The sequence below is a fragment of the Chamaea fasciata genome, unplaced genomic scaffold (genome assembly GCF_029207755.1).
Source record: "Chamaea fasciata isolate MVZ Bird 193981 ecotype frontalis unplaced genomic scaffold, bChaFas1.0.hap1 SCAF_29, whole genome shotgun sequence".
NCBI lineage: Eukaryota > Metazoa > Chordata > Aves > Passeriformes > Sylviidae > Chamaea > Chamaea fasciata.
The window spans coordinates 2,812,309-2,837,852 of NW_027094114.1; the positions used below are offsets into that span (position 1 = coordinate 2,812,309).

General features: G+C 54.1%; 1 protein-coding gene and 1 long non-coding RNA gene across 3 annotated transcripts; both read right to left on the bottom strand.

Moving 5' to 3' along the window:
• Positions 1-638: 638 nt before the first annotated feature.
• On the bottom strand, positions 639-10,168 carry LOC136302597 (histone H3-like centromeric protein A). Its single transcript, XM_066206064.1, has 4 exons — positions 10,093-10,168; positions 2,647-2,738; positions 1,415-1,492; positions 639-773 (listed from the first exon to the last, which is right to left on the bottom strand). The coding sequence occupies exons 1-4, from the start codon at positions 10,166-10,168 to the stop codon at positions 639-641; spliced, it is 381 nt and encodes a 126-aa protein (XP_066062161.1).
• Positions 10,169-22,507: 12,339 nt separating this feature from the next.
• On the bottom strand, positions 22,508-23,208 carry LOC136302600 (uncharacterized). Of its 2 annotated transcripts, none has more exons than XR_010724093.1 (3): positions 23,173-23,208; positions 23,026-23,069; positions 22,508-22,665 (listed from the first exon to the last, which is right to left on the bottom strand). It is a non-coding gene; the product is annotated as an uncharacterized lncRNA (long non-coding RNA). The 2 variants fall into 2 exon arrangements; XR_010724092.1 differs by having other exon boundaries at positions 22,508-22,661; positions 23,173-23,206.
• Positions 23,209-25,544: the final 2,336 nt, after the last annotated feature.

Consider the following 25,544-nt stretch of genomic DNA (forward strand, 5'->3'; position numbering starts at 1 on the left):
GCTAAGATTTATTCAAGCCAAACCTAGAAACTCAGCTTTTGTTTCCCATGTCCTTGTTTGCTCTACTACTGTATCTTAGATTCTAATTTCAAACTTTTCAGTTGCAGCAGATGCTGAGTTCTCAGCTTTTTCTGCTTGAGGCCTGCTTTTTCAGCTCCTAAAAATCCTTTTTACTTTTAGTGTTTTCCACACAGACCCTGACTATCATCGAAGGTTTTATCTTTAAATAGGGTTTGTAATGTGATTTCCTCATCATCAGATGTACTGCTGCTTATAGGGTCATTAGAGAGTGGGGTTTAGTCAAAGCAATTTTCCATCCTGTCCACAATTTGAGTTAACTTTATTTGAAGGTTCAGTAACAAAAATATTCCCCAGCAAACTCAGCACCAGCACGTCTGGGGAAAAAGAGGGCTGAGAGGACCCCAAAACAGGGGGTATCCCAAACCAGGTGGGTGGGGGCGGGGCTGGGATTTTAGGGGGGATATTTGGGCTCCCTGAGGTTTGGGGGGCTTAGAGGGTCCCATAGGAGGTCCCAGTAAGTTTAGGGTGTGAGATTGTCAGGAGAGAGCTCCAGGGTGGGGGTCCCAGTACAGGGCTCTGGGGGGTTGGGTCTCTGCAGGGGCTCAGGAGGGTCCCATTCAGATGCCCCCCTGCTCCAGCCCGCGCAGGCACCGGGCCAGCTGCAGGTCTTTGGGGAACAGGGTGACTCGGCGGGCATGCAGCGAGCACAGGTATCCGTCTTCCAGCAGCCGCACAAGGAAGGCCTCTGCTGCCTGTGTCCCAAAACCTGAGGGGGGGTCTGCAAAACCCCCCAGCATACCCCAACCCTCACAGCACTCCCTGGGGGCAGCAACCCCCCAAAACACACCCCCAGGGGTCAGGGTCCTTCCAAACCCACCCACGGGCGACTGGGGGTACTGAAACCTGTAAATGTGTGCCTGTAAACGTGTGATGGGGGACCAACACCAAGTGACCCATCCCCATTCCCCAACAGAACCCAAAAATAAGGGACACCCCCCCCCCCAGCACCCAGAGGTCTCCCAGGGACCCTCTCAACATCCATGGAATCCTGTACAGCACCCATTGACCTCCCCCAGCCCATAAAGACCCCCATAGACTCCCCCTCAGCTCCCATCAGATACCCCCAACAAACCTCTCAGCCCCATCCAAGCACCCAAAGAGACCTTCCTGGACCTCCCCAGTCCCCCAGAGAACCCCCAGCACCCACAGACCCCCCTGCAAGCATCCACAGAACCCCAATCCTCATGGAAACCTTTTCACCACCCATGAGATCCCCCTCAGCCCCCTTCCCCACCCCCCTAAGCCCCCTGGACACCCCCAGAGCAACCATAGAACCCCTCCAGCCCCTCTGTGACCCCCCCCCTCCAGCACGCCTGAGCCCCCCAACCCCTACCTCCTGCAGGGCCAGCAGGGCCATGCGCTGCCAGTGGTAATCCACCCCGCGGGTGAAGAGCAGGCAGAGCTCCTGCACCTGCAGCAGGGAGGGGATGTGGAGGGGGTACATGGGGGCATCGGGGTCACAGGGAGTGGAGGGACATCAGGACAATATGGAGGGGATGTGGGGGCATTGGGGATAACCCGGGCTGGGGCCACCACCCTGGTGACATGGAGACACTGTCTTGGGGACATTCCAGGGGCAGGAATGCTGGGGACAGGAACATCTGGGGATACACTGGGGAGTGGGGGAGGAGGGATGTCCCCATCATGATGGGGACACCCTGCAGAGACCCCAGGTGGGAGGCAGGGGGGACACACCACTCTGGGAACATCTTGGGAATACCCTTGGCCATGGGAACATGTGGACACTCTCCTAGGGAGGGGACACTCCGATGGGACAGGGGGGACAGTGCCAGCACAGGGGGCAGGGCACAGGGAACACCCAACCCATGCAGCCTCTGAAGGTTACGGGACACAAGGATGTCTAGAACCACAGAAGGACATTGGGAGATATGCAAGGATGTTGGGGGAGGACAGGCCCACCATGTCACAAGGATGGGGAGGACAAGGACATGGGGAGGGTTGGAACAGAGTTGAGGGGGGACCCTGGGGGAAGGGAGTGGTCCTGAGAAGTCCCAGGGAGTGATTTGGGTTTCTGGGGGGTGACTTGGTGGGTCTGGAGGGGGTTGGAAGGTCCCAATGGGTGTTTGGGATGGGGCCGAAGGGGAGACTGGAGGGTTCCAGGTTGGATTTCAGGGGTCCCAGGGTAGATTTGGGGCTTGGATTTTGGTCCTAAATTTTTTTGAAGGGTCCCAGTGGGTATTTGGGGGAGTCCTGTGGGGAGCTGAAGGATCCCAGGGTGGATTGGAAGGTTCTGGGAGAGGTTGCAGAGCCCAAAAGGGTTGATCTAGGGTGTCCTGAGATGGATTTGGGGATCCCAGGAGAAGGGATCCAGAGTGGTTTGAGAGATACCAGAGAATGCTGGAGGTCCAGAGGTAGATTTGGGGGGGTCCTGGAGGGGTTTGGGGAACCCCAAGTAGATTTTATGGGTATCTGAGATGATCTGTGTGGTCCCAGGGAAGTTTGGGAGTCCATGGGGGGTGCTGGGGAGGTTCCATCAGGGAAATTGGGGTGTCCGGGGATTTTGGGGTGCAGGAGTGTTCATTTTGGGGTGTGGGGGGTTCTCACCAGGCAGGCGAAGGGGCCGGGGCGCAGCAGCAGGCAGGTGCTGCTCTGGTACCTGCGGATCTCCTGCAGTGCTCCATGACCCGGGCGGCGCCCTGGGGGAGCATTGGATGGGGGTCTGTACGGGCTTTATAGGATCTATTTGGCCTGGGGGGCACAGATGGGGGGCTCTAAGGGAACATGGGGAGTATAGGAGATCTAAAGGGCCTGAGAGGACACAGGGGCCTATAGGGGATCTAAGGAGTGGGGGCTATGAGGGCCGGGGGGACAGGGGAAAGCTGAGGGGGTTATAAGGGATCTCTAAGGTCTGGGGTAACATTGCGTGCATGAGGGATTGTCTTGGTTTAGGAAGACAGGTATCTGCTAGGTAAAATTACAATCAGAGGCTCTTTGGCAAAGATTTGGGAAATAGGAATAGCAGTTCTTTACTAGTATGTAATACAAAGCAAACAAACACAACAAAAAAAAAAAAAACTCCCCCCCCCACCAAACAACTACAGCATTAATGACAACCGACAACAGTACCAAGAACCTTGAGGGCTTTGTTTCACAAAACCCAGCGCAGTTTGGTTTCGGTGTCCCTGCAGGATCCTCAGAGCACCAAGCTGAAACAGTGGAAAAGTCCCGGGCTGGTAGCTGGGATGGCAGGGTGTCCCGGCAGGCAGGGGCCAGATGTCCCGGCAGCGCAGGGGGTGCAGGGTCACGCTGCAGCAAGAGGAGCAGCGCCGAAGAAGCCGAAGGCGAGGCAGAAAGCGGCCCAGCTTCCGCGAGTGGCAGAGAAAAACTCAGGATTCAGGTCGAACCGGTGATAGTAGATTTCCCAGGACTGGATCCCTTTGGCCACAGTGAAACTCCTCCAGCCAGCAACAGCCGTTCTCCGCTCGGCGTGCTTTGCGGCGGCTGAGCTCCTCGAGGAGCGGCAGACACGCATCTCCCCGAACGCCGGAAGAAGAAAAGCACGCAGCTGCCTCAAGCTTTGTCTTTTACCTGCGTTATCTCCCCCTTCCACCTTTTGTCCACCTCTTTGTTTTGGTTAAGTACTCTCAAGTATCCAACACTTGGTCTCCTTGGTAACTTGTGGGGAAAAAATTCTTTAGAGAAAAAAAGAACAAACCTAACCCCCAACATTATCCACCCCGAATTTTTTTCCCATACCAACATATTACATTGAGTTTTAACTGTTAAAAAATACATATATATATGCAAATATGGATACAGCCACATTGTCATGGGTAGTTCACCCCAAAACAAGGTCCCCTTGAGGTATGCATCGGGTCTCTCCATCCTTTTGCATCACCCACCAGGTGCAACCTGGTCCCTGAGCGAAGACAACCCCACGGATGGGATTGTCTTTGCTGGAGGCAGGATTAATCCAAACAGTTTTTCCCAGCATACCTCTCATGTGTACCACTGGAACCTTATCTCCGTCTGTCTTTTGCAAGGGCTCAGATTGGGCAGGACCTGCTCGGTTGGTGGAACCTCGAGTGTTCACCAACCAGGTGGCCTTTGCTAAATTAGTATCCCAATTCTTAAAGGTTCCCCCACCCAGTGCTTTCAAGGTAGTTTTAAGCAGGCCATTGCACCGTTCAACTTTCCTGGCCGCTGGTGCATGATAAGGAATATGGTACACCCACTCAATGCCATGTTCTCTAGCCCAGGTGCTTATAAGACTATTCTTGAAATGAGTCCCATTGTCCGACTCGATTCTCTCAGGGGTGCCATGTCTCCACAGGACTTGTTTTTCCAGGCCCAGGATGGTGTTCCGGGCAGTAGCATGAGGCACAGGGTAGGTCTCCAAACATCCAGTGGTGGCTTCCACTATGGTTAGCACATAACGCTTGCCCTGGCGGGTTTGGGGAAGGGTGATGTAGTCAATCTGCCAGGCTTCCCCATATTTATATTTGGACCACCGCCCACCATACCATAAGGGCTTCACCCGCTTGGCTTGCTTGATTGCAGCACATGTCTCACAGTCATGGATAACCTGAGAAATACTGTCCATGGTTAAATCCACCCCTCGGTCTCGGGCCCACTTATAGGTGGCATCTCTGCCCTGATGACCCGAGGCATCATGGGCCCATCGGGCTAGGAACAACTCTCCCTTGTGTTGCCAATCTAAATCTATCTTTGACACTTCTATCTTGGCAGCCTGATCTACTTGCTTGTTGTTTTGGTGTTCTTCATTAGCCCGACTCTTGGGAACATGGGCATCTACATGGCGGACTTTCACAGGCAGCTTCTCTACACGAGTGGCAACGTCCTTCCATTCATCAGCAGCCCAGATTGGTTTTCCTCTACGCTGCCAGTTGGCCTTTTTCCACCTTTCCAGCCAGCCCCACAGAGCATTGGCTACCATCCACGAATCAGTGTAGAGGTAGAGCTTTGGCCACTTCTCTCTTTCAGCAATGTCAAGGGCTAATTGAACAGCTTTGAGTTCAGCAAGCTGACTTGATCCCCCGTCTCCTTCAGTGGCTTCTGCAACCTGTCGTGTGGGGCTCCATACGGCTGCTTTCCACTTACGGTTCATTCCCACGATGCGACAGGAACCATCAGTGAAAAGAGCGTAGTGTGTTTCTTCTGCTGGCAGTTGGTTGTACGGAGGAGCTTCTTCAGCTCGTGTCACTTGTTCCTGCTCCTCTTAGTCCGTGACACCGAAGTTTTCTCCTTCCGGCCAGTTTGTAATTATCTCCAAAATCCCAGGGCGATTTGGGTTTCCAATACGGTCACACTGTGTGATGAGGGCAGTCCATTTGCTCCATGTGGCATCAGTGGCATGGTGCGTGGAGGGAGCCTTTCCTTTAAACATCCACCCCAGCACTGGTAGTCGGGGTGCCAAGAGGAGTTGTGCTTCTGTGCAAATCACTTCTGAGGAGGCTTGAACTCCTTCATAGGCGGCCAAGATCTCCTTCTCTGTGGGAGTGTAGTTGGCTTCAGATCCTCTGTAACTTCGACTCCAGAATCCCAGTGGTCGGCCTCGGGTCTCCCCTGACACCTTCTGCCAAAGGCTCCAGGACAAACCGTTGTTCCCGGCTGCAGAATAAAGCACATTCTTCACATCTGGTCCCGTCCTGACTGGGCCAAGGGCTACTGCATGAGCAATCTCCTGCTTGATCTGGGCAAAGGCTTGTTGCTGTTCAGGGCCTCAGTGGAAATTGTTCTTCTTGTGGGTAACCAGGTAGAGAGGGCTCACGATCTGACTGTACTCAGGAATGTGCATTCTCCAAAAACTTATGGCTCTTAGGAAAGCTTGTGTTTCCTTTTTGCTGGTCGGTGGAGACATTGCTGTGATCTTATCAATGACCTCAGTGGGGATCTGCCGCCGTCCATCTTGCCACTTTACTCCCAGGAACTGGATCTCTCTGGCAGGTCCCTTGACTTTGCTCTTCTTGATGGCAAACCCGGCTTTCAGCAAAATCTGGATGATCCTCTCTCCTTTCTCGAATACTTCAGCTGCAGTCTTTCCCCACACAATGATGTCATCGATGTACTGTAGATGTTCTGGAGCCTCACCCTTCTCCAGTGCAGCCTGGATCAGCCCATGGCAGATGGTGGGGCTGTGTTTCCACCCCTGGGGCAGCCGGTTCCAGGTGTACTGCACGCCCCTCCAGGTGAAAGCAAACTGAGGCCTGCATTCTGCAGCCAGAGGAATGGAGAAAAATGCATTGGCAATGTCAATAGTGGCATACCACCTCGCTGCCTTGGACTCCAGCTCGTACTGAAGTTCCAGCATGTCCGGCACAGCAGCGCTCAGCGGTGGAGTCACTTCATTCAATGCACGATAGTCCACAGTCAGTCTCCATTCTCCATCAGACTTGCGCACAGGCCAGATGGGGCTGTTGGAGGGTGAGTGGGTTTTGCTGACCACCCCTTGGCTCTCCAGCTCACGGATCATCTTGTGGATGGGGATCACGGCGTCCCGATTTGTCCGATACTGCCGACGGTGCACTGTCGAGGTGGCAACAGGTACTTGTTGTTCTTCTACCTTCAGGAGTCCCACTGCAGATGGGTTCTCTGATAGTCCCGGCAAGGTGTTCAACTGCTTAATGTTCTCTGTCTCCACAGCAGCTATTCCAAAAGCCCATCTGAGTCCTTTAGGGTCTTTATAATATCCATTCCTGAGGAAGTCTATGCCCAGAATACATGGAGCCTCTGGGCTGGTCCCAATCGGAAGTTTCTGCCACTCCTTCCCGGTCAGGCTCACCTCGGCTTCAACCAGAGTCAATTCCTGTGATCCTCCCGTCACCCCGGCAATGGAAATCGGTTCTGCCCCCACATGTCCCGATGGCATTAGAGTACACTGCGACCCAGTATCTACCAAAGCTTCATATTTTTGTGGCTCTGATGTGCCAGGCCATCGAATCCACACAGTCCAAAAAACCCGATTTTCCCGTGCCTCTTCCTGGCTAGAGGCAGGGCCCCTCTAGCACTGGTTATTATTCCCTTCTTGGACATACATGGTAGAGGTTCCTTCGAGGGAATCTGACACAGCATTCCCACCTCCATAATACCTGGCAGCTTGCTCATGGGAGGCTGAGGCTACCTTCATTCTAGTGGAACTCCCTCTGTTAGCGTTTCTCTCCTTGAGCTCACGTACCCGTGCTGCCAGGACAGAAGTAGGTTTCCCATGCCACGCTCCCATGTCCTCCCCATGGTCCCGCAGATAAAACCACAGGTCAGCTTGAGGGGTGTACCCTCTCTCTCTCGCTGGGGGATGTTGGGCTCTGATTCTGGGGCCTGTGACTCGCACCGGTGCTACATGGGAACTGTTTCTTCTCATCTCCTCTCTCATTTCCCTCATCTCCTCTTTGAGTTCCTTCACCACCGCAGAGACATGAGCCTGCATTGGGCCACTGATCATACTTTCATAATTTCTGAGCTTGTTGGCAACAGAACCCACTGTCTCTCGGTTATCCTCGGCATTAATTGTTGCAATGAATGTGGCGTATTGGGATGGTCCATGAGTTGCCAGATTCCACAACATGTGCCCTGTGCATTTAACCTTGTCGGGGTCATTATCATGCTGTCCGGTCCTCCCAAAAAGTACTTCCAATACTGCCACTTCTCTCAACTGTTGGATTCCTTCCTCAAGGGTCTTCCATCGCATTCTATTGTTGTGCTCTTGCATTCTGTCTCTGTGGACAAATCTCTCTCTCACACTCATTAGAAGTCGTTCCCAAAGGGGAAGGGGCCTTTGCTCTCTTACAAATACCTGATTTATACCTGAGTCCTGGGTCAAGGGTCCCAAATTCCTTGCTTCAGCACTATCCAGTTGCACACCTGTACCCATAAGGTCCCAGACTCGAAGTAGCCAGGCTGTATAAGCCTCACGTCCTCATCGTGCAATATCTTTTTGCAGATTACGTAGACTTTCATATGTCAGGGACTCAGTGATGATCTCAACCTGTGGCTCTTCTGTGGACTGTGAGGACCCTCCTTTCTTATCCTTAATACCAGGATCTGACGATTTCACTTTACACTTCCTTGTTTCCACAGGGGCGACTGCTGCTGGCTGTGGCTGCCCTTGTGGTTCAGCTGGAACCTGGACAGTTGTAACGTCTGTGGGTTCCACTGCTGCACCATCAGTCTCTGCCTTCTCGGGGCAGGGGGAGGGTTTTTCATGATCTGGGGAAATGTAGTCCTTCAGCATTTGGCCTATCTCTTTTACCAGAACCTCAACGCAATCCGGGTGGGTCCTTTCTGAGGCAGGCTGTGGGGCAGAGTCAGGCTCTGGGGTATCATCCCTGTTCTGTGGGGTAGGTATCAGGGTGGTTATCCAGGTCAATCTTCCCTTATCTCTGAATGCTAAATAGAATATGCCTATTAGCAGCACCAGCCATTGTATGATATCATTAGCATTCAGAGAGGATTTAAACCCTTCAAAAACTGGTGGGGCAGACCAAAAGAGATGGGTAAAGGGTTGGGAAAAAGAAACTTCCCCCGGTGTCATTTCCTCACAGTAGGTACCATTGTTAAAGTAACTCCAAAAACACGCAGTTAGTGTACGATAGCCCTGAATCCATGTGCCTGCCTTCCAGAGGAAATTAAAAATCCATGAGTTCTTCACCTTATTAAGCCATAAAATAAACTGGATGACAGTCACAGTAGCCTTAGTTATAGGGCCCATGTTTAGATAAGGGCCTGCAAATGGAAGGAATACAGCCACAAACACATGCCACCCAAACCAGGCTAAGTTAGACCACATGATGCAGCCTAATGAGGTTTTTATATCCAACGCACACAAAAGAAAGTACTAGGTTAGTTAAGAACTACTATTTCTCTTCCCTTTTCTTTTCTCAGTGCCCTCAAGCCCCACACTTGAAGAGAAGAGAAGCTTCACAAGTCTCTGTCTTGGTTTAGGAAGACAGGTATCTGCTAGGTAAAATTACAATCAGAGGCTCCTTGGCAAAGATTTGGGAAATAGGAATAGCAGTTCTTTACTAGTATGTAATACAAAGCAAACAAACACAACAAAAAAAAAAACAACTCCCCCCCCCCACCAAACAACTACAGCATTAATGACAAACGACAACAGTACCAAGAACCTTGAGGGCTTTGTTTCACAAAACCCAGGGCAGTTTGGTTTCGGTGTCCCTGCAGGATCCTCAGAGCACCAAGCTGAAACAGTGGAAAAGTCCCGGGCTGGTAGCTAGGATGGCAGGGTGTCCCAGCAGGCAGGGGCAGGATGTCCCGGCAGCGCAGGGGGTGCAGGGTCACGCTGCAGCAAGAGGAGCAGCGCCGAAGAAGCTCGAAGGCGAGGCAGAAAGCGGCCCAGCTTACGCGAGCGGCAGAGAAAAACTCAGGATTCAGGTCGAACCGGTGATAGTAGATTTCCCAGGACTGGATCCCTTTGGCCACAGTGAAACTCCTCCAGCCAGCAACAGCCGTTCTCCACTCGGCGTGCTTTGCGGCGGCTGAGATCCTCGAGGAGCGGCAGACACGCGTCTCCCCGAACGCCGGAAGAAGAAAAGCACGCAGCTGCCTCAAGCTTTGTCTTTTACCTGCGTTATCTCCCCCTTCCACCTTTTGTCCACCTCTTTGTTTTGGTTAAGTACTCTCAAGTATCCAACACTTGGTCTCCTTGGTAACTTGTGGGGAAAAAATTCTTTAGAGAAAAAAAGAACAAACCTAAACCCCAACAGGGATCTATAGGGAGCTACAGTGATGGCCGATACAGGGGAGCTACAGGAGGCAGGGAGTACGGGGGTTATAGGGCACAGGGTATAGGGAGCTATAGGGGAGAGGGCGTGTGGGGTGACTATGGGTGATGGCAGGGGTATATAGGGCACAGGTATACAGGTATATAGGGTACAGGTGGGGGGCGGGGGAGGGTTTATAAGGGGAGCTCTATAGTGGGGTCCATAAGAGCTCTGGAGGGGGGTCTAAAAGAGGCCTCGACGTGGGAGGTCCAGAGGGGGTGTCTATAAGGGGAGTCCTCGTCCCCTCAGTCACTGCGTGCCCACGGCCGGGGCGGTGGGGGGCTTGCGGGGCAGCCGCGCCGTCTTGGGGTGAGCTTGGGGCGGGGCATGGTGCAGCTGAGTCCACCGCGGGGTCAGGGCGATTCCAGGCGTCCGGCAGGGCTGGAGGGGACCAGGCGGAGGGGGAAGGGGGGGTCAGGGCGGACTCCGGTGTCCGGGGCCCCCCACGCCACCCCCGGGGCCCCCCGAGTCCTCCCGCTCCCCGCCCGGGACCTCACGCTCGGGATCCACCGCGCCGTTCAAATCTCCCGCCGCGCCACGCCGCTCCTGACATCACTTCCTCCCACGCGCCAATCGGGGCGCGCCACCGCTCTGCCCCGCCGGGCGCCGCGACTCGATGGTGCCGCGGCAGCCGTGGGCTCATTAGCATAAATCTGCATGGCCCCGCCCCGGGCACCTCGCGCCTTGGCGCTCCCAGCGGAGTCTCGGTTATCGTCCCAGTGTGATCCCAGTCACTCCCAGTGTAGTTCCCGTTGCTCCCGGTTATCCATGTGGTTCCAGTTACTCCCAGAATGATCCCAGTGTGATGCCAGTCCCCCACCATATGATTCTAGTGCCTTCCAGTCACTCCCAGTGTGAGTCCAGTATGAACAGAACGGCTCCCAGTATGATCCCTGTCACATCCCCAATGGTCCAAATCAATTCCTGTCCCTACTAGAATGATCCCACTATGATCCCAGTCACTCCCAGAATGATACTGGTTGCCCCCAGTGTGGTTACAGACATTGCCAGTACGAACCCAGCATGATTCCAGTTGTTCCCTGTATGATTCTAGTTGCCCCACTTGTGGTCTTAGTACCTCCAACATGGTTCCAGCATCTTCCATTTGCTCCCAGTGTGTCTTCAGTTGGCTCCAAACATGGTCCCAGTAGCTCCCTGTGCCTCCCAGTAACCAGTAGGGGTCAGTCAAGGGTTACAACTGTCCATGAAATCCACTGGGAGAAGCAGATTGGGGGGTTAGTGAAGCTACGGTGACCCATGTGGGCTTTGGGGTCTCTTCAGGACATTGCCTCACAGACCTGCCGGTTTACCCCCAGTTTTCCCAGTGGGCCACCCCACCCCTCATTTGACCCCATCAGGCCTTCCAGTTGCCCCTAGCTGTTCACCCAGGTCACCTAGCTGCCCCTCAGTTCTCCCAGCGGGCCATCACATCCCCATTTGACACCATTGAACCTCCCAGTTTCTAACACTAGTCATCCCAGTTGTCCCCCTAAATCCTACAGTTCCTCCCAGTCCTTCCAGTGGGCCACCACACACCCATTTCACGGAATCACTGAGGCTGGAAAATCCCTCCAAGACTGAGTCAAACATCTGACCACCTTCTACCTTATGACTCGACCATCACGCTGAATGCCGTGTCTAGTTGTTACTTGAACTCCTCCAGGGATGGGGCCTCCACCACCTCCCTTGGCAGCCCATTTCAATGCCTGACAACCTTTTCTTTGAAGAAATTCTTCCTGATGTCCAACCCGAACCTCCCCTGGCACAGCTTTAGGCCATTTCCTCTTGTCCTGTCCCTTTTTTCCTGGAAGCAGAGCCTAACCTCGCCTGGCTGTCGCCTCCTGTCAGGGAGTTGTGCAGAGCCAGAAGGTCTCCCCTGAGTCTCCTTTTCTCCAGGCTGAGCCCCCACAGCTCCCTCAGCCGCTCCTGGTGCTCCAGGCCCTTCACCAGCTCCATTCCCTTCCCTGGACATGCTCCAGCTGCTCAATGTCTCTCTTGCAGTGAGGGGTCAGAACTGGGCCCACAGGACTCAAGGTGGGGCCTCCAATCACTGCCCTGGTCCTGGTGGCCACACCATTCCTGATCCAGGCCAGATGCCACTGGCCTTCTTGCCCACCTGGGCACACACTGGCTCAAATCCAGCTGGCTGCCAACCAGCAGTCCCAAATTCCTTCCTGTTGAGCAGCTCTCAAGCCATTCCTTTCCCAGCCTGGAGCATTCCATGGGGTTGTTGTGACCCAGCACTTGGCTTTTTCGACTCTTACACCATTATTCTTGGCCCATCAGTGCAGCCTGTCCTGATCCCTCTGCAGAGCTTCCTGTTCTTCAGCAGATGCACACTTCCACCCAAGTTGGTGTGATCTGTGAACTTCCTGAGTGTGCCCTCAATCCCCTTGTCCAAGTCACAGATGAAGATGTTGAACAGGACCAGCCCCAACATTGAGCCCTGGGGAATCCCAGCAGTGCCCAGCCCCAGCTGGCTGTGGCCCCATTCCCACCCCTCCTTGGCCTGGCCACCAGCCAGGTGTTCCCAGTGAGAGGTACCTGTCCCAGCCAGGAGCTGCAGGTGCTCCAGGAGAGGCAGGGAGGTGGAGGCAGTGCCAAAGGCTTTGCTGAGCTTCAGGCAGACACACCCATACATGTCCAACATCCACTTGGGCCACGTGGGGACAGCAAATCAGGTGAGTCAGGCAGGACCTGCCTTTCCTAAGCCCTGGCGGTTCCCAATGCCCTGGTTTTCCTGTCCGTGCCATGGGCTCCCCCCAGGGAATCTGTTCCAGGCCTGTCCCAGCACCAAGGCCTGGAGTTTGCTGGATCCTTCTGGCCCTGATCTCAGTGGCTCCCCTTCACCTCCAGTATGGTTCTAGTCATTCCCTGTATGATCCTAGTCATTCCCACTATGATACCAGCATGATCCCAGTTGCTCCCATTCACCCCCAGTATGATTCTCCTTACTCCCTGTCACTATCCAGCACGGTTCCAGTCGTTCCCTGTATGATCCTAGTTACGCCAGTTGTGATCCCAGTACCCCCACCATGGTTCCAGCATCCTCCAGTTGCTCCCAGCACGGTCCCAGTAGCTCCCAGTGCCTCCTTGTGGCCAGTGGGGATCAGTTGAGGGTTGCAGCTGTCCATAAAACCCATCTGGAGGAAAAAGGACACACAGGTGATGTGGGGGGATATGGAGGAACATGGAGGCACTGTCCTGCTGTCACCAAAACTGCAGGAAAAACAAAGAGTCTCCAACAACATTTTTAGTATTAGAGAATTAAGGCATTACTTTATTCTGAAAATAATTTCATCCATATATTGCTTGGGTTGTGCAGAGAAAACCATTCCATCACACACAGCTGTTTACTAGATTTTTCACATACTTAAACAGTCAAAACCCAGAAAAATTCATTGGTGCAATTTTCATTGGCCACAAGTTACACAGTTCTTTGTATTTGGTTTCCTATTGGTTATTGATCACTTTGCCTCCAATGCTAATTAGGTCCTTGTTCTTTGTTCTCTTACCGATCTTTTCCCAGACCAGGTGTCTCTGACACACCAGGAAGGATGTTCAGGCATTGATGGTCATTTATCTCTTGAGCATCCTCTGGCAGCTACCAGTCCATTGAAACATCAAGCTCATCAGGCCTTGCTCAGCAAACAGTCTTTTGAAAAGAAAGTTCCTTTCCCCCTGGGCAAAGATGAACAAAACCCCTGACTAAAGGTAGTTAAAAATTTTAGAAGTTACATAATTTCCAACACCGCCCCTCCCCATAGACACAGTACTGCCACCCTGTGTCCCCATGTCCCCTCATCTCCCTCATGTACATATGTCCACAAGGTCCCTCATGTCCCATCTGTCCCTCCACATATGCCACAATGTCCTCATGTCTCCCATGTGTCCCCAGTATTGCATGTGTTCCCCATGTTCCCACCCTAACCCCCATCCCCCAGTGTTTGTGCCCTGTGGCAGGAGGTGCCAGGACTCTTCGTGGCCAGCTGGGACATCCCTCTAGTGGTCTTGTGTTCCTCTGGGATACAAAAAATAGAGGGAGGGAACACCCTGAATGCAGGGGAGGGCCCCAAAAGTGTGGCAAACAGGATGGGGCAAGAGCATCCTTCCTCCACTTCATTTTTGGGGCCCCACTGATGGGACAGGGGATACACATTCCCCTTCACACATTCCCCTACCCAGGGATCTGGGCCCCTCTGCACGGGATTGGGTTGGGGACACCCCCCCCACCAAATTAATGGCCTTGAGACCCTCACATGTAACTGATTTATCTTCCTGGAACTGAGACCTTCCTCATGGGATTTGGACACACACCCCCTCCTCCCACGGGATTAGGGGACCCATCATTGGACTGGACACTCCCTCCCCATAAGATTGAGACCCCCCTGAAAGTGGGACATTCCCCCCATGTGACTGGGCACTGAGCTCCATCGTCAGCCCCTGCTCCCCCTTCACCAGGAACCCCCAGTGTGGACTCGATATTTTCTGAGCTTGAGAAGAGCTAGCTCTTCACAAGGGAAACTTTTCAAGTTTTCTTTTTCCCAAAAAAACCCCTTGTGCAAACAATATTCCTTTCCTGTAACAGGGGTTGTTTGCTATTTCTGTTACTTAGCCAATGGGAGAGGGGTTACTCCTATGGACCAATAACGTGCCTTCTTAGCACAGCGTGTTATAAAAGGGCTGAATGAATTGTAAATAAAGCCTTCTGATTTCTACTGCCTTCTGACTGGAGTCAAGTATCTTTATTGCGTGTCCCATTGCGACACCCCTGGACCTGAGGGTGGCACTAAGCAAGATGGCCACCAAGCCCACTTGTGTGGGAAGGGGGCCACAGGAAGGCTAAGGCCCCAATTGAGGGAGCCTCAGGGCTGGGGGCCCATAGAGGGGCCCCCAGGCTGGGAATTGCTGACAGAGGAATGGAGAAGAATGCATTGGCAATGTCTGTGGCGGCACCATTTTGCTGCCTTGGACTCCCACTCATACTGAAGTTCTAACATGCCCAGCATGGCAGCACTCCGTGATGGTGTGGCTTCATTCACTGTCAGCCCACTGTCAGTGTCCACTGTCCATGGGACTCAGGCAGGGGCCATGCAGGGCTATTGAAGGGTTAGTGAGTCTTGCTGAGCACGCCCAGTTGTCCAGATCATGGATCAGCTCATGAACGGGGTCCTGAAGTCCAGTGTCATGTTGCCAATAGGACACTGTTGTACCTGCTGTTCTTCAACCCTCAGCAGTCCCACAGCAGAAGGGTCCTCTGAAAGACAAAGCAAGGGATTCAGCTATCTGAATTTCTTCTGTCTCCACAGCAGCTCTCCCAAAGCCCATTGATGTTGTTTTGGGTCCCTGAAATACCTCTTCTGAGGTGATCTATGCCAAGGATACACGGAGCCTCAAGGCCACTGACAATGGAGTTTTTCTGCCACTCATGCCCAGTCAGGAGCACTTCAGCTTCCAGTATAGTCCCTGTTGGGATCCCCCTGTCACCCCAGAAACAGAGATGGATTCTGCCCTTGCATGATGGCATCAGGGTACATTGTGCACCAGTGTGGCCTTGTGCTCCTGTGGCTCTGCTGTGCCAGGCCATGGATCCACACAGTCCAATAGACCCCACTGTCCTTCTCCCACACCTGGCTGGAGCCAGGGCCCGTCTGGCTCTGATCACGGTACTCGTTGCTCGCTTCTTGTCAATAGGAGCTGGAGGTCCTTTACAGAGGGTCAGAAGTAACATCAGCCCTTCAATTCTGCCTGAGGACTTGCCCAGTGGAAACGGAGCGGCATTTTTCCTTGAAGAGTTTTCTGTGGTGATTAGTTTTCCCTCTCAACTCACATACCTGTGCTGCCAAGGCAGAGGTGGGTTTTCCATCCCACTCCCTCATGTCTTCACCATGGTCAGGCAGGTAAAACCACAAGTTACCTCATGATGTGCCCCCTCTCTCTTAAGCAGGGGGCGCTTGCTCCCTATAGACACTGGTCTGTACTGGTGGGGCACGGGGCACTTCTTAAGTTGCTGGTAGTCTCCTTTAAATTGCTGGAGGTCCCTTCCACAGATGCAGGCCCATAGGGTGAAAAAGATACTTTCTTCATATTGCCAGAGTTTGGTAACCAAATTATCCACTCTTTGTTCTCCTTCTTCCCATGACATCACTGCCAATGAGCTGGTATACGGTGGTGGCACCTCAGTAGGAACTTCCACCTGTGTACACTGAACCTCATCTGGATCTACAGGGGACTGTAGGTCTGGATGCAATCCTGTGCCATATGCCCCAGGATGATCCTGCCTGAGCAGGGAGGTTGGACCAGATGACCCCACTGGTCACTTCCAATCAAACTGATTTTCTGATTCTGTGAAAGCAGGAGCAACTCACAAGTGATGATGGAATACGGACAATTGGTGGAAAGAAAATTCTGACGGTTACAGGGAGGAATGATGGCACAGGGAGCAGGACAGACCAACAGAATAAAGCAGGAAGAGGAGCATGAGATAAACAGCAAGGATGGCAGGGAGAAGGTTTCCCACTGGACTCCATAAAATTACATCACAGAACTGATCTGATTGCCTTCCACGACAGGACAGTTCCTGGATGAATGAGGGGAGTGACGTGGGTCCAGGCTCCCTTGGCAGCCCTTTGGAAGGACTCAGCAGGTGGGAAAGGTGGGCAGGGAGGAGCCTCACCTGTCCTGCCATGTCCCACAGGGCTGGGAGACAGAAAAACCAGCTGAGAGTAATGCAACAATCACAGTTCTGTTTCTTCCAAACTCAAACCTGGAGAAAACTCCATCCATCCCTTCAGGGACACAAACTAGGTTTCACCTCCCAAACCCCAAACATTTTGAGGTGAGGAGATTGTGCCAGACGAGGATATTTTCCTGGTTGATCTCCAGAGGCCCTTCCAACCCCAACTATTCTTTCACTGCCCAAAACACAGGCAAGGGCCTCAGCAACCACGTTTTGGGTAGTTTTCCTCAGCTCCTAAAGTTTCCTGATCCTTTTCCTTTTCAAAATCCTCACTTAAGGAAAAATGAGGTGTCAGGACCTGCTGGATGTCCCCACATTGCCTCCCCAAACCTGCAGCAGCTTCCAGGAGAGAATCTGCCATGTCTGAGTGAAAGTATTTTATTTTTCATAAAAAACATGAAAAATGTTGTAACCATTTAGGGGAATGGTCTTTCGCCTTTTGACCCTTCTGGAATTTCCTCCTTACATGTCCACACCTAATTGGCTGAATGCCAGGACCCTCCCAAAATAGGAGACTAGATAAGACCCCTGTAATACTTTTGTTCTCTCTCTTGATGCCCCTGGACCCCTTCGAGGAATAAACGCCTTGGAATAATCTGGGGATAAGAGCCTCTTTTGGATCTTCTGTCTTGTCCCTTCGGAGATATTCCTCCAAAGCCTCTCCAGAGCTAGCCCCAGGGGGGGCTGCAGGGGGAATATTTTCAGAAAAATGCTGCTTTTATCTCTAAACTCTCTAAGTCTTTCCTGCCACACCCCATATCACTTCAGAACAGGGGATTTATAAACCTTAAAATCCTTGAGAAAAGTAACATTCACAGTTAAATTTTATTTTGGTGCAATCAAGGCTTTGGTCTTGTAGGACTTGGCGATGGTCACTGGGAGTAGCCCAGCAAAGGAAAACTATGACCAATGGAAGGGTAAATCCTGCACAAGTTGAAGTCCTGAGAAGAAAGTACCTGCCTTGCAGATGTGCTTCAAGAAGCCTAAATAAGTAGCATCATCATCTCTTTATTTATGAAAGGTGAAACATTGACGTCTAGCATAACACAGCCTGGACAAATTATGGAAAGTAAAATAACATTTTAAAGCAGCAAATCCATGTTCCAGAGAATTCCATGACACAGGAGTAAATCCATGATTTACTCTTAAATTCACTTTCTGGTTCAAACCAAACCCACCTGATCTCCCATTTGAGTTCACCTGACACTAGCTAGAGCTTGGGAAATATTTCTTGCTCTGCTGATGCCTCCTTTGGTCCCAAGTCCCTTTCATTGCTGTTGTCCCTCCTCCCTGAGTAGCTCCCCAGGTGCTGCAGGTGCCAGTGCAGATTCCCCTGCAGCCCTGGAGAAGAGAGTGAGGCAGGAGTTGCCTCTGTGCCCCAAGTGCCTCCACCTGAGGGACTCACTGCATGGAAAACGACCTGGAGCAGTTTCTGAGGAACTCACACCCCCACTACCCATCTCCCCTAGGAGCTTTTGCATCACGTTTTCTCCTCCTACCTCTTTGAAGTGTGAGTGATGGAGCAGCCTGGGGGGACACCTGGGGTCAGCCAAGGTCACCCACCCCAAACCTCCCCCACTTTTAGAATCCCAGGCTGGTTTTGGTGGGAAGGCCCTTCAAAGGTCATCTTGATCCATCACCTGCCATGGACAAGGACATCTTCCACTATCCCAGGTTGCTCCAAGCCTGTCCAACCTGGCCTTGGACACTTTCAGGGATGGAGCAGCTGCAGCTTCTCTGGACAACCTGTGCCAGGGTCTCAGCACCCTCACAGGCAGGAATTTCTTTCTGGTATCCCATCTAACCCTGTCCTCTGGGAGGTGAAAACCCTCATCCTCCATCCTGTCCCCTGACAAAGACCCTCCCCAGCTCTCCTGAAGGCCCCTTTCTATATTATATTTTATTCTCTATTATATTTATAGCTACATAGGTATCAGTCCAAAAAGTGGCTCAGGCAGTCCATGACTAGTTGTGGCCACCTGGGGTAGCTCCTTTTGGGGGGTGTGGGGGAGTGCTGTGGATTCGGGCAGATTTATGTGTTTAGATGGCCTCAGGAGGCTTTAGAGGGAGGTTTGGGAGGGTCCTGAGGGTTGGGGAGGGGGGGGGCGGGGCTATGGAGCATTTTGAGGGGACTCTAAGGGTATTTGAGATCTAGTGGGGAGTCTGTAGGGGATGGAGGGGGAGTCTCTGGGGTTTTTGAAGGGCTATAGGAATGTATACTTCCAGTCCCCAAAGTCCTCCCCACCTCTTCTGCACCTGACAGGATTTGATCTCCACCTGTCAGGGAAGCTCACCACACAGACTTCCCAATTCCCATGAAATTTTAGATGTGTGCAACATGCAGGAATGTTTTTCCTGCAGTTTCCCTGGCTCCAAGAGGGGACACGGGAGCCACACGAAGGGGGGGGGGGGGGGGGGGGGCTTGTCCACCCCCCACGTCAGCAATTGCAGCTTTGATTCAAATTTTAATTAAAGGCTGTTGCTGATACTGCGATAGGGTCAGGGTCTTTCTCTACATCGTCGTCATCACACCAATTCCCAGAAGACACTTGAGGGGCGCTTGGGGGGCAGTTAGGGGGTGCTCGCAGGATCACTAAAGGGTCTGGAGGGGCACTTAGGGGTCGGGAGGCAGTTGGAGACCACTTGGGGGTCCGAGGAGACACACGGGGCATTTTGAGGGCAAGGAGGGGACGGGGAAGGGGGGCGGGGAGGGCGGACTTAGGGATCCTGAGGGGCACTTGAGTGTCAGGAGAGAGAAACTGGGGGTACTTATGGGGCCCCGGGGGGCACGCACGGTTTAGGGAAGCACTTGGGGAGCAGCTGGGACGGCACTCAGGGAACAGTCCCGGCTCCGAAAGGGCTCTCAGGGGCCGCGGGGCATGCCGGGAACCGCACTCCCGGCGCTGACGACGTTCTGCGGGACCCCGCGGTCTCCCGGGAGTTGTAGTCCAGCAGCGAGTAAACTGGCGTGGAACAAGCGGCCAATGGGCGGCGGGAGGCCTGAGGGACTTTTGGGGTTCAGGGGGACACCAGAACCACCCGGCGGCCGTGAAGGTGAAGAACACAGGTGAGCCCCGCCCCCACGGGTCTGGGGGTTCCCCACCCTGAAATGCCCAATAACCCCTCCAGGCGCCTGTTGGGGGTTAGGTTTGTTCCTTCTTTCTCTAAAGAATTTTTTCCCCACAAGTTACCAAGGAGATCAAGTGTTGGATACTTGAGAGTACTTAACTGAAACAAAGAGGTGGACAAAAGGTGGAAGGGGGAGATAACGCAGGTAAAAGACAAAGCTTGAGGCAGCTGTGTGCTTTTTCTGCTTCCGGCGTTCGGGGAGACGCGTGTCTGCCGCTCCTGGAGGAGCTCAGCTGCCGAAAAGCACGCGGAGGGGAGAACGGCTGTTGCTGGCTGGAGGAGTTTCACTGTGGCCAAAGGGATCCAGTCCTGGGAAATCTACTATCACCGGTTCGGCCTGAATCCGGAGTTTTCCCAGCCACCCGCGGGGAGCTGGTCCAGGCCCTGCCTCTCCTTCGGCTTTCTTCGGCGCTGCTCCTCTTGCTGCAGCGTGACCCTGCACCCCCTGCCCTGCCGGGACATCCTGCCCCTGCCTGCCGGGACACCCTGCCATCCCAGCGACCAGCCCGGGACTTTTCCACTGTTCCAGCTTGGTGCTCTGAGGATCCTGCACGGACACCGAAACCAAACTGCGCTGGGTTTTGTGAAACAAAGCCCTCAAGGTTCTTGGTACTGTTGTCGTTTGTCATTAATGCTGTAGTTGTTTGGTGGGGGGGGGAGTTTTTTTTTGTGTTTGTTTGCTTTGTATTACATACTAGTAAAGAACTGCTATTCCTATTTCCCAAATCTTTGCCAAAGAGCCTCTGATTGTAATTTTACCTAGCAGATACCTGTCTTCCTAAACCAAGACAGCGCCGCTATGCACTTCCTAGTCCCCCCAGACACCCTCCCCCAACCCTGTCCTGGGTCCGCCAAAACATCCCACACACCCCCAGATCGTTAAAGACCCCCCCAAAGACCAAGGGTCCCCCAATTCCCTTCCTGGACCCCCAACATCTTCCACAGGTCTCCCCCAACACCCCTAGAGTCCCCCCACCCCCAAAAATCCCCTAGACCTCTTCTGGACCCCCTATAGACACGCAGTGCCCCCCTCAACCACTCCCAATTCCCACCACTCCCCGTACAACCCCCAAACGCCTTCTGCAGCCTCAGAGCCCCTCCAAACACCCCACACACCCTCATGTACCCCCTAGAGACACCCAGCACCCCACCAACGCCCTCTTTGGAGCCCTCAGAACCCCCCAAATGTTCTTGAGGACATATGGGGGGAGAAGGGACTGGGGGCAATCCCAAAGGTGGGGGAGGTAAGGGAGGGGATTTTGGAGGTCTCCATACCTCCCTGGTGCAATTTTGGGGTGTCACTGCTTTATTGGCCCCACCATGGGTTGAGGGTGCCCAGGTGGGCATTCCAGGAGGGTCTCAATGGCCCTAGGGTGGGGAAAGGGAGAGCAAAGGGGGGATTAGGGGCATTTGGGGGAGGTGCAGGGGCAGACTCCTGAAATCTGGGGGCAGGGGTGTCCTACCTAAGGTGTCCCCTTATGGCCCGGCGGTGGCATCGCAGCATCCAGAGGAGGGGGTCACGCAGAGGGGCTGGGGGTCCTGCATTTTCCAGGGAGTGGCAGTTCCACGAGTGTTCCCCCAGCTCCACACGGGATTTCCTGAGCCAGAAGTGCCTCCCCAACCTACAAGTGCCCCCTCAGCCCCTCAAGGGACCCCTGATCCACAACTGGCCACCGTGGCCCATGAGGGCACCTCCAGCCCCAGCAGTGACCCCTCTGGCCCGCAAGGGTTCATCCAGCCCAACCAGTGACCCCTCTGACCCACAAATGCCCACTAGCCCTCAAGTGACCCCATGAACCTCAAGCACCCTCCTGCTGCAGGTGACCCCATGACCCTCAAGTGCCCCCCAGCCCTCAAGTGACTCCCTTGCTAAAAAGTGACCCCATGACCCTCAAGTGCCCCCAGCCCTCAAGTGACTCACTTGCCCACAAGTGACCCCATGACCCCCAAGTGCCCCCCAGCCCTCAAGTGACCCCATGACCCTCAAGTGCCCCCGGCCCTCAAGTGACTCCCTTGCCCACAAGTGACCCCATGACCCCCAAGTGCCCCCCAGCCCTCAAGTGGCCCCATGACCCTCAAGTGACTCCCTTGCCCTCAAGTGACTCTCTTGCCCACAAGTGACCCCATGGCCCACAAGGCCGCCTCCTCCTCCTCCGGTGCCTCACCCAGTGGCTGCTGCAAGGGCATCCCCTGTAGGCCATCACGAGCACTGCTCCTGATTGGTTGTGGGGCATCAGGGGGTCACGTGACCTCAAGCCCCGCCCTCCCTGGCCCAGGGGCACAGGAAGCGCCAACCTTGCCGGCCGCAGGGCACCCTGGGAGTCACATGCCTGCCAATCTAGGGCACACCGCAGAGCCCCGAGGCGATCATGTGGCCCACAGAATGGCTCCTGCCGCAAAGGGACATGGGACTCTCGTTTCCCGCAGGGTGGCGCCCTCTGGTGCAGAGATGCACAGACACTGCTGCTGATTTCCCAGGCGGCCTCGTGGGAGTCACGTGACTGTGAGTGTAGTGCCCCCTGCAGGGTATACGGAGAGCTGCTCCTCATTGGCCAGAGGATCTCGTGGGTGTCATGTGACCTCCAACATGGCTCCTGCCTACAGGGTTCCTGGGAGGCAGCCTGGGGTGAGGACGTCCCCTGGTGCTTGCAGAAGTGTCTCGTGATTAGCCATGGAACCTCAGGGGGGTCACGTGACTCCAAGGGCACCACTCCATGCAAGGCCCCGGGGGGATCATGTGACATCTCCCGTGGCACTCCCGGCAGGGCATCCTGGGGAGCAGCAGAGCCCAGCAGGGCCCTGCCCATCAGGGGCGTGTCCAGAGCTGGCTCCTCCCCTCGGCACCGCCTCAAGCGCCATTGGACGAGGGGGTCATCTAGGATGGAGGCGCAGGGGGCGGAGCCAAGCAGAAGCTTCGCCGTCTCTGGCCCGTGAAGGCGGGGCCTGAGCAGGGCCTGGCTGGGGGGAAGGAGAGTGTTGGGGGAGGGGCGAGGACCCCCGAAATGCTGACCCTGCCCTGCCCCCCCTCGGGGCTGGTGGTCTCGGGAGGAATGTGAGGGGCTGCGGGACGCACTAATGGGCAGAATGGGGGATCCGGGGCATCACCTGGGATCGGCTGTTGGGGGTCCCCGAGGCGCTCTTGGGGAACACGGGGCAAGGGAGTGAACTGGGAGGCATTTAGGGGTCGGGGGTAGCATTTGGGCGCAAGGGGAGCACTTGGAGTCCGGGACAACACTCAGGGAATGGGGGAGCAGATTGGGGTCCCCAGGGGGCACTTGGGGATCCCGAGGGGCATTTGAGGCCGGGCTGCTCTCCCACCTCCTTTGCACCAGAAGCTCCGTTCGCTGCTCCAGGCTGAGCCTCTGCGGGGGGAATGCGGGGAGTCACGCGGGGTCCCCCCTGACCCCCCCAAATTCCGCTCTGGTATCCCCCAAGCCCTCCCCCAGCGGACCCCTCAGGCCTCACCCGCTCCATCGCCCACTCTCTCCTTCGGTTTCGCCCCGGCGCTCCGAGCTCGGGCGCTGATTGGTTAAGGGGGAGGACGGGCGGGCCCTGCGGCCAATGGGAGGCGGGGGCGGGGGAAGGCGGGAAACGGCGGCGCCGAGCGCGGGGGGGGGCGGGGCGAGTCCCTGGGAGGGCTCTGGGGACTCCCGGAGGGCTGCGGGGGCTCTGGAGGCACTGAGAGAGTCCTGGGGGTGTATGTGGGGGTCCCTGGCGGGGACTGCGCGTCTGTGGGCGCCGAGAGATACCCAGGGAGTTTTGGGGGTTACTGGGGTGGTTTTGAGGGTCCCGGAGAGGTTGTTCGGGACCCCCTGGTCGGGGTTTATGGTCGGGGGAGGTTGGTGTGCTTCTGGGCGTCCTAGAGGACATTTGGCGGTCGAGGAGGGTCCCCGTGTGGTTTGGGAGTTCCTTGGGGTGGTTAAAGTGGCAGCTGGGTTCCCGCTGACAGAGACCCCCAATCTCCCCCATGGACCCCCTAAATCTCCCCTGGAATCACCAAGCCCTCCCAGGGACCCCCAAACCCTGACAGGACTCTCTCAGCGCCCCATTGATCCGTAAGCCCGTCCAAGGGAATGACACCAAAATTGGCTGGAAAATAAACTTTGTAACCCAATCTGAAGCGTTAGGAAGCAGGCATTCTTTATCTGCGCAGGACAGACTGAAGGATTTTTCCTTTAATCTGATGTGTGTGGTGAGAATTCACAACAGGGTATGGTCCTGGAGGGAGCACGAATGGGGGTCTCTGGTGGTCATATTCACGGAATGCTTCCATATGACAGGTGACCTTTTCTTAAATGTGTTCCTTGGGCATGCACTGTTCCTTCTTGGTACATGAGGACAAAAACCCCACTACATTCCTCATTACCTATTTCTCCACTGGCTTCAGCTATGCTTGTGATCCACTGTGCGTACCTTGACATCCTTTCATCGTTTTTGCCAGTTAGTCTTTAAGCTCCATACGGCACCTTAAGGGCAACTGAAAATTTCCCTTCTCCGTGTCATTTGTCAGGAACCCCAAAACCCTTCCAGGGACCCCCAACAGCCCCCAGGGACTCCCATCTCCATGCAGGGACCTTGTGGTTTGGGGAGTTCAGAGGGCTGAGGGGGTCCCCGGGTAGTTTTGGGGGATCCCCATGTGGTTTTGGGGGTCTGTCCTGGGTTGAAGTATATTCTATCACCATCTTCATGAACTGTTGAAACCAGGTGAGGCAGTGCTCCCTGCCTCCTCCACTCTGGCTTATCTTCTGTTAATGGGCCCATCAGCACCTTTGCTGCACAGCTGACAGATAACCCCCTCCTGGACTACCTCCTCTTAATGGGCCCATCAGGCCTTATCACATGACTCACCATCCCATTGTGAGATGCTCCGCCCAGAGGGAGAAACCAAGCATTCCAGCCTGGATATAAGCTGAGACTCTGAACACCAGAGCGGTGCTTACCCACTGGATTCCCAGAGGACCCGAGCTACCAGACCTTTCTACAGGATCACTGCTTCAGGAAGACCACCTCATCTAGACTGCTTCCATCACTACGCTCAGGTTGTATTCTGACTCTGTCAGTGGTCTTTTGTATTATTGCATCTATTCTAGTTTACTTTCTTTCCTTTTTTCCTATTAAATTGTATCTCTGACTTGGAGCCTCTCATTTGTTTTGCCTTCAAACTACTACATTTTTTGGCGCCCATCGTCGGGCACAAGGCACTGAGAAAAGTCAGAATTACAATTTTGTATTGAAGAAGACACCTGTTCGCTATGATGCTCAACATGCTTACATGTGTCTTATATCTATCTCACTATATTTTTCCCCATTTGGGGTACTATCTGCCAGTCTTAATGCTCCTGCGTAGACCAGGGTATGGTACTAAAATTGCTTTAGTGGTCTATTATGTCCATTGCTTGATAAACTCCGAGGCAATGAACATTATTCAGAATATACACCCACTTTTGTTTTCTTGTTCTGGTCTAGGAGGCTACATCTGGGGCCTCAACAATCTCACCCAGCCCCTGTGGGGAGGGGTGAAGAATGATTTTTTCCAGCTTTTCAGGCATGACACAGCAGTTTTTGAAAATATGGAATACCCTCTGGATGCCAAGGACAGCATGATGTTGTTGTTAGTCCTGCTTTGTCTTCTCTGCACGGCCCGCACCATGCTTACACTACCTAGTGTGATACAGCGTGTTCTGGAGGAAGAGGGAAAAAGAAGCAGAGCAACAATATCAGTGTCTACACAGAGTGTCACAGAGGCGAAAGGAACCAAAGGCAAGGCAACAGTGTCCTCATCTACACAGACCCTCACAGAGGAGAAAGAAGCCAAAAGTGAGGCAACAGTGTCCACA

Bases quoted from the DNA above. Each gene is read 5' to 3' on its own strand.
- LOC136302597 (XM_066206064.1), bottom strand. From the start codon at position 10,168: ATGCCCCGCCCCAAGCTCACCCCAAGACGGCGCGGCTGCCCCGCAAGC. The intron at 2,739-10,092 runs GTGACTGAGGGG...ATGCTCCCCCAG, and splicing joins GCCCCGGCCGTGGGCACGCA to GGCGCCGCCCGGGTCATGGA. The intron at 1,493-2,646 runs GTGAGAACCCCC...TCCCTGCTGCAG, and splicing joins CCGGCCCCTTCGCCTGCCTG to GTGCAGGAGCTCTGCCTGCT.